At 39.0% G+C, this 8,733-nt stretch overlaps 1 protein-coding gene across 2 annotated transcripts; it reads right to left on the reverse strand.

Annotated features, from left to right (window-relative positions):
• Positions 1–6,231: 6,231 nt before the first annotated feature.
• Positions 6,232–8,084, reverse strand: SMIM30 (small integral membrane protein 30). Of its 2 annotated transcripts, none has more exons than XM_068550058.1 (3): positions 8,038–8,084; positions 7,616–7,686; positions 6,232–7,149 (listed from the first exon to the last, which is right to left on the reverse strand). In XM_068550058.1, the coding sequence occupies exon 3, from the start codon at positions 7,102–7,104 to the stop codon at positions 6,925–6,927; it is 180 nt and encodes a 59-aa protein (XP_068406159.1). In that variant the 5' UTR covers positions 7,105–7,149; positions 7,616–7,686; positions 8,038–8,084; the 3' UTR covers positions 6,232–6,924. The 2 variants fall into 2 exon arrangements, with proteins under 2 accessions (XP_068406159.1, XP_068406160.1); XM_068550059.1 differs by having other exon boundaries at positions 8,033–8,053.
• Positions 8,085–8,733: the final 649 nt, after the last annotated feature.

An 8,733-nucleotide genomic window follows, 5' to 3' on the forward strand; every position in this document is an offset into this window, starting at 1 on the left:
AAACTTACTAAAATCATGTTCTATAATTATAATTTAGATATTCAAGAAAATGTTAAAATCTTGCAGTGAATCTCAGACCTGTCCTGGGCAAAATCTGAAAGGTTGGTAGCACTGTACTGAGGACATTAAGGGCACACACAGGCCCAGTGAGAGGGTGCCATGATCCACTGTGTATCCTGGGCTGGGGTGACCCTTTGCTACATTAACTCTGTATCATATATTCATTCTAAAAAAGATTGAGCAGCAATTTCTATTTGCCAGGCATTGTGCTAGAAACTAGGAATACAACAGTGAATTAATGATTCAGTCCCTCTCCTCATAGAACTTACAATCCTGAGATGGGGTTGAGGTTGGTTGAAATACAGTAGACAGAGATTCAAATACAGGGTGGTATGTGCCTGATGGGAGATGTAAAGAATGCTGTGTGAGCATACTGTAGTCTGCGTAGTTCAGAGAGGAAGGGTCAGGGAAGACGTCCTAAAGAAGTGCTGTCCAAGCCTAAGATTTTAGGAATAAGGCAGGTACACTGGGCAAACTAGGCCAGGCAGAGGAAGGAACATGCACATGAAGAGAGCAGGGTAAGTGGGGGGAGTGAGAGAGAGAGGAAAGGAAAACACGTGGTGCTTTCTGGGAAGGCAATAGCTTAGTGTGGCTGAAAGCTAGAGTGTGAAATTGGTTGAGGGTCATGGACATAGAAGAGGCTGGAAAAGTAGGGGAGGAAATAAGGGTAGATTAACAGTGCTAAGGTTTGTTAAGGATTTCATAAAACTTAAGAAATCTGCTAAAAAATTTTGAGCTGGTATGTAACAGGGTCAGATTTGTGTTTTAAGAAGTTCACCATGGTTGTTGTGTTTAGAAAAGATTGCAGAGGGTTAAGATGGGAGGTCAGAAGACAAGCTAGGGTTCTGCTGTGGATCTCATCCACATCATGATGGTGGTCTGAACTTGGGTAGAAGCCTTGAGGATGGAGAGAAGTGGGTGGATCCTAGGCATAATTTGGAGGTGGGTTCCATAGGACTTAGAGATGGACTGGATGTGGAGTGTGAGGGAGAGGGAGGCGCCACACACCCTCTCAAGTGTCTGTCTTGGCCACTGGGAAGATGGTGTCTATTAGCTGAGTCTCACCAGTAGTGCCATAAAGGACTGAGCACACGAAACTTCAAGATTGTTTGTTCCTGGATCCTGCCAGGCCGACTTCAATTAGTGTGTGGGCTGTTTGCTGTGAGTGGGAGTGGCAGGGCTACGGTTTGTTTTTATTCTTCTTTCTTGAGACAATCCCTAATCATACTCATTCAGTACAGAAAATGAGCTGCCCCTGCTTCACTAAATTGAAATCCAAAAATGTACCAAATGACTAGACTACAGTTTTCACTGAGGAGTTCAAAGAGGAAATCAGCTCCTCATGCTGCTGTATGAAAATGGGTAATTACAATATTTTTTAACACATTAGACCTTGTTATTTTTGAAATTAGGAAAACTATATGGGGCCACACATTTTTATCACTAGGAAGTCTTTTAGAGATTAGTGACAATTCTACAGATGAAAAAATTGTGGAGGTTAAATTATTGGCTCAAGGTCAATCACCTGGTAGTTGATTAATTTCTTTCTAAGTTGTACTGATGATGTCTTGAAAAGTGTTGATTAAACAAGTGAAAGTGTGCACATGTTGTCACAGGGCCCATAAAATTGTTTTATGTAGGTTTTGCAATGCCCTGGTAATTTTTGTGGCAAAAGAGTTGTTCTGACAAATCATCTGAAATAGAATATGGTATAGTTTCTGTTCTTGGTGCTCATGCCTGCTTCTAAAGTCTTTTGTTAAGTGATTTATGCACATTTATCCAGAGCATAATTATCTTGATTAATATTGAGACATATGGTATTTATAATCCCAATGTTTAACGAAGTGCTTCATGATTAGCCGTTTAAAAATAATTAACCCTCTTGTATATAAAATTTTGTAACTTCATTTCAGATTATCAAGAGCTAACTAATATTTTCAAAATTTTAATCACCCATATATATTGGATTCAGTGGAAATAATGTGTGAGGGGGTATTGTAGCTCTGATACTACAAATCAATGAGAAATTAAACCACATTTTAATGTTTTACAGCAGTCATATTTTTCTGGTCTGCCTTTTGCCTTTAGATGTTAGGTGTATATTACTTAATCACAGAAGCGATTTAGAAAAATGAAGTTACTAAAAATTAGAAAAAAACCTTAAATATGCTATTCTGCACACATATTTATTGATTTGGACCTATTCTCACCTAAGAATAAAAATCCTGTCTGGGGTTTGTAAGTCAATATAAGGGCTTTCTCTACATTCCCCACGTAGGAAACCAACGTTAAACACATTTTATGGTGCTTATATCTTTATGACTTCTAAGGAGATGAGATATGTTAAGAGTATTTTTCCTAGTGGAATATGGACCAGATCTTCTATTTTCCTGAACAGAGAGAAGCAAATTCCTTGCATCTCCTTAAATGACCTGGGCAGTTGCTGCTAAGCTTTCATTATGTCACTTAGTAAAGACCCATGGTTGAGCACGTTAGGAATTACTAAAACGGATTCAATTATTTTCTTTCTTTTTTTCCTGTTTCTTTTCCTCGAGAGACTCAGGTACAGAAAAGGCTTGAGGAAACTTAGGGAAGCCAAATTTTCATTTCTTCACAGATGTCTTTGAGTTATAGCAATTTGTAAGCCTAGAATGATGAGGGGAAAACTATAATAAAGAAAACAGACTCAAAGAAAATGTCAAAATTAAAATATAATGAACTGTTTAATAAGGGATTTGTTTACATAACTTTCTAAAGATGTCTTCTTTATATATAAATACAAAATTGATGCTAGTAGGTTTTTCCCCCCTTATGTCTAGAAAATACCTCCAAATACCAATTATAATAACATCCAGCATGCCAAGTCTTTCACAGTAATTATTTCATGTATTCCTCACCCATCTATGAGGCAGGTACTATTATTTTCCCCATTTAACAGATAGGGAGACAGAAATTTACAAGAGATTAAGTGACCTGTCCAAGATCACATTTTAAGTGATGGAATCTGGTTATCTATCTAGATCTATTGGATTCCAGAGCTTGGGCTCTTAATCACTATTGTGATACCATCAAAGAGGCTGATATGGATCTCTGGGAGGGAGATGGTTTGGTTCCTATGCAGAGAATTCTTCCTTCATTATGTGCTGCAGGCTATATAGCTACATCACTTTTCCTACACTCAAGGTTGGAAATGGCATTTGACAAGCTTCTGCAGAGCTTAGAAAGCCTAAGAGGGTGAAGGTGCATGTGATGTGTAGCTTCTGAGATTTCCTGGGCCTGGCTGGCTCCTTCACGGGTGGTATATTTGATAGTTTTTCAAAAAGCTGCCATTGCACTCTCAATGCTGAGACAAAATATGGATACAGTTCATTTTTTCAACTTCATCTGCACTCCTGCATTCTTGATTGCGCTTATTGGGTAAGAGACAGGAATAAACAATATATTATTGGATGGGTGAAAAGGGGAGGGTAGATGTGAACGATCCTAGGACAAAGGTCTGTGAGTAAAATTCCTTGAATCGATCATTTACCTGGTGTTTTAATCCCTCCACTCTTTAAATACGCACTGAGGAGACTTGTGCTTCCAGGGGGATGGAGTAGACATCTTTTTTCCTATTTCTCCCACTAAATACAGCTAAAAATCCTGGATATTATTTATAAAACAAACATAAGATTCTGAAAGGTAGAAAGAAGGCAGACTGGCTAGGGACCTCAGGACCAGAAGACACGGTGGTGAATTCTCTAGATTTTCTTTTTGCCTCATAGATCTCTGACTAGGTACTGGACAAGGTGGCAACCCTGAAATGCCAATGTGCTTAGACATGGCCATGGGCCAGTGGAGAACACATGCGGAGTCTGAACTCCTACTCCCACCCAGTAGCCACAAGGCACCCCGCCTGCAGGGTCAGAGGAGGGCACGTAGGGAACAGTAATGAGGTTCCCTCTGGACTTTTACCTCTGTCTGGCAGTGATAAGGCAGACGGAGTCCCAGAAGGAAAGAAGTAGATGTGGTTGAAAGAGTATTTGAAAAAGTAATGGCTGAAAATTACCTAAATTTGGGAAAAAGACACAAACCTGTAGGTTCAAGCTGAGCAAATCCCAAACAGGATAAACCCAAAGATATTTATGCCAAGATATACCATAGATCACTTTCTGAAAACTAAGAACAGAGAAAAAATATCTTGAAAGCAGCCAGAGAAATGACAGGAAATGCACTGATTTTTGGCATTGGAGGAATAGGCTGGTTACCAGCGCTTCCCTTGTTGATTTCAGCAATTAGTCTTCTTTTTAACCAGACTCAACCAAGCTCACATGTACAGAGCATTTACTAGTTATCTGCAAATTATGCTGGGCACCCAGGGGACATTTGCTAATCCCATTCTTCCTGTAATTGCTCCACAGAGGGTATTATCCCTCAGAGCAAATCAAGGAATTTCAGAATTGGAAAGAACCTCAAAAAAAGGAAATAAAAGGGCAGAAATTTGTAATTTGGGATTTCTGGATGGGCTTCAGTTCTGTGAACTCCCTGAAATTAATCTAAAAAAATGCCAGCATGTATGTGCATTTTTCTAGGTAAAGGACCATAGCTTTCATCAGAGTCTCAAAGGAGCTGGTGGCCCCCAAAATGTTAAGAGCCACCATAAAGAGTTTCTGCTCTTTTCAGGCAAAACTATATAATCCAACCTAGACAGAAAAGAGCTAAAAACAGAGAAGGTATTCCCCATCATATACATCAAAATTCCTGAAAGCCACCTCATAATTCTCTACTTTTAAGGAGAAAATAGGAAAATGGCAGTTTTCTAATTTCTTCTAGGCACTTGTGGAAATACAGGTTTATCAAAGAATGTTTGCCTGTAGTCTTATTTTGAACATTTAAAAAATAGTACCTATAGGTGACTAAATAACCAATGCACCGTGATTTAAAATGTACTTTAGATTTCCCCTACCCCTGAAGCCATTTTATGAACTGTCATGTGCTACCTGAGCCTCCAGTAAAAACAAAAACAGGCTTTCCTGTTTTTTAAAAAAATGTACTTCAGGTATGATTTCTCCCAATGCCAATGGAAAAGTTGACATACAAGGAAGCAGGAGCAGCCTCTCTACATCAGTACCAATAGGCTGGTATTTTATAAGAGATAGGACAAACTGTCCTGCAATCTGCATTCCTTTTTCCATCTTTCAAAAAAAAACAGGTAAAAAAGTTCTATTATAAATCAACTAAACTCCAACAAAAATTAAAAAAAATTTCTATTGATTACACAATGTGTAACAGTCAATTTATCAGAATAAAAAACTATTAGTGTTTTCTTTGGTGAAAAAACAACTATAACAAAAACAGATCCGTGTGGTTTCTCTGTCTACAGTGTGGCTGTCCCTCACTCTTTGTTCCCTCTACCAAATCCCTCATGCAATCCAGGTCTGCTCACACCTGGAGAAATGCACAGTAAGGATTTTAGATTGCTGCTGCCTGTTTTCTGATCAAAATTAAGGCTCCCAGTGTTACCTGGAGAGCTAGAGATTGGATAATGCATTATTTTAGGAAAAAATTTGACTACCTGCTTTCATAAAGACCTTATAGTAGTTTGATTTACTCATACAATTCTATGCTGGCTGCAACTACACAATCAAAGGAATCACTGGGGACCCTTGTTAAACATAGAATTCCAGACCCCAACTACAATTACTACAGTGCAACCAGGAGAGGAACCTGAGAATCTAACAGTTTTTATCAAGTGCTTTGGGTGATCCTTGGGCTCAAACAAGTTAGAGCAATCTTCTTAAACTTGAATGTGCATATAAATTATCCTGGGTTCTTGAAACAAAAGCAGATTCTGATCCAATTGGTCTGGGTGGGACTTGAGATTCTGCAGATCTAACAAGTCCTAAGGTGATGCTGCTGGTGTGAGGACACCTTAAGTAGCAAGGTCAGGGAGATTACGCCTCGTCTGGCTTGTGTGTAAATCAGTGTAGGCCATTACATTTTCCTTCTGCATCTGTGGATTCTCTACCAGAGGCCTCTCCCCTCCCTTGATGCTGCCCATTTCTCATTTTTCACTGATTGTATCTCTACAAGCTAGTGTGATCAGTTAAGGTAAGGCATCCTACTCTTCTCCACTTACTTTATAAAAAGTTCACACAAAGATAAAAACAGTCTGAAATAAACACCACACAGTAACTTACATAATGGGTTTATATTTAATATAGTACTTCTCACCATGGAGATGTTAGCAGTTAATATAAAGATTTTTTTGTTTTTGTTAAACATTAAATCTCTTCTCCATTTCAATATCAATATAAAGTATTTTTTTACATTAAATCTTTTCTCCATTTCAACGTTAGATACATCGAATACATTTTCTAAACTTTTTCCCCCACAAAGAGATAAGTTTTAATTTTTGACCAACTGTATTTAATATCTAGGTACAATATTAACTTGGGAGATAAAACAAAAATGCATTAAAAATATGGAGAAAAGACTCCACAATGATGCAGGAGGCAGTGATAACTAAACAGTGGCAATTTCCTAGGATTCTGGGCAAGAGTTTTCTTCTTTCTATTGAGAATTCTGAAACTATGAAATATTACTTATGCAAAGTTCAGCCATCTCACTTCTTTGACCTTCTTTCTAACTAGCAAATGCAAATTACAGACGGCATTCTTCAGTGCATTATTTGTTGTGAAAAAAAGTTTTGTTTTCCATTTAACATAATATATCCATTTGTTCCTATTTATAGGGAAATAACCAAGACTATGAAGCTACCCTATTTACTGTTTCTTGAGAACTTTCAGACACCAAAACTCAGTTCTGAACCTCAATAGCACAAAGGTTTTCAGGGCAAGGTTTGATTCAGGAGGCCCTTCAAAGTCACATCTGTCCATTTCTCTTTCGTGCATATACCCCCAAACAAGCACAAATGCCTGTAATGCTGAGAACCACACCTAACAAGAGAGCGATTGCATCTCCAGCTTCTACTGCTTCAACAACAGGCAGCACCAGAAGCAATGAAAAGAGGACTAGGAACAATTGTGTTGAAACTGAGATCATGATGTTGAGATCTTGAGGTGACTGGCTCTTAAAGGCTGAAGGTTCCTAGAAATTAAAACATGGGAACAAAAAGGAACCATTAAAAATTCCTACCTTTTCAAATGACAGTATGAATACATGACAAATAACAGTTCATACAACCTTTTAAATCAGAGACTTTATAAATTATATTCAGACCCATCTCCTCATTTTATGGTAGAAGAAACTGAGGGAAGTAAATGGTACTTAAAGATGATCATTTGAGGCTAATCGCCCCTTCTCATGATAATTCCCCTACTCCAGCGATTTTTCCCCACTCTATAACGCCAACACCGTGTGAATCAACAAAACAGAAATTGAACAGTAGAACAAGAAAAGACAGAAGAGGCACAAGATACTAACCTGGAAACTATCCCAGTGAATGAAAATTATACTTTTTTAGGGTCTCTCCCATCCAGGAAATGCAAACAAATCTGGCAAAGTCAAACCACATATCACTCTGTGAAGTCGTGGGGGAAATAGTAAGACTTACCAAAGAAAGCGGTTTTTGTTTAATTCTATCAGTTCAGGATGCTGAGGCTAAGAGGGTCCACGTGACAGCGCCTATTATCAGAGGGGCGTAGCAGGATTTAAAAAATCGCACATTATTAATTATTATTTTAAAGCGGCAGCTAGAGTCAGTGCAGAGCGGGGAGGTTGTACGTAAGGGAGAAGAATGGGTAATAACTAACGACAACAGTTTTGTTCAAGCAGGGGAACTAGATTTAAAAGTTGGTCAGTTATAAAGGAAAAGCTAAAAAACCCCCAAATAACCAAAACAAGTTCGTTCGAGGACTTGATAGTAGGACTTTAAAAAGAATCCCTGCTTTGGCCCGGCAACGTACAAATCTGCCCCCTGTTTTACAAATACCCTGGCCAATCTAAGTAGCCTTCGGGGACAAACTCGTACCTTACCTTCCAGGAAGCAGCCATTACAGGAATGGCGAGGAGGGCGGAGTCTCTAAACTACACTTCCCACAATCCCCGGTGACGACAACTCCCAGGATGCACCGGCGCGCTCCCCTGTAACTGGTTGCGGGAAGATGGTCACGCTCTACCGGGGACGCTGAGGAGCGAGCTCCCGGGGCTTCTTCACGTGGCCAAACCTGTCACTGGTGAAGTAGTTTAGTGTAGTACGGAAGCTGACACACACACAAAAAGGTAAAAAAATGACAGCAAGTGTTTTTTTTTTACCCTGTTCAAGGTTTCAAGACACAAGAAGTTATGTCCTTTTCTCTGACTGAAATGCAGACACAGCAGCCGAAAGAAATCACCCGAGCAGAGCCATCTGTTTCAGATGCATTTAAACAAGCGGCTTCTAACATTTTTGAAGGAGGGAATCCCCTGACACCATCTTCCAAATGTGCCTTATGACATTTGTTAACTCTTAAGCAATGAGGGAAAACATGTTTAATAAGACGTTTTGGAAAATGTCAAAAACATCTGTAGGGAAAAACAGGCAGTTTGAGGAAAAACAGGTTAAGCACTGTAAGAAGGTCTCTGATTCAGGTTCTGGAGTTCTGTTTCCCTATTACTTCAGGAGTGCAGTGTATGGTACGCTTTAGAGATTTCTTCTCACTCATGTGTTTATGATACCCACCCTATGTATCC

Source organism: Eschrichtius robustus, chromosome 8 (assembly GCF_028021215.1).
Source record: "Eschrichtius robustus isolate mEscRob2 chromosome 8, mEscRob2.pri, whole genome shotgun sequence".
Taxonomy (NCBI): Eukaryota; Metazoa; Chordata; class Mammalia; order Artiodactyla; family Eschrichtiidae; genus Eschrichtius; species Eschrichtius robustus.

Coding starts and splice junctions, on each gene's coding strand:
- SMIM30 (XM_068550058.1), bottom strand. CDS start 7,104: ATGATCTCAGTTTCAACACAATTGTTCCTAGTCCTCTTTTCATTGCTT.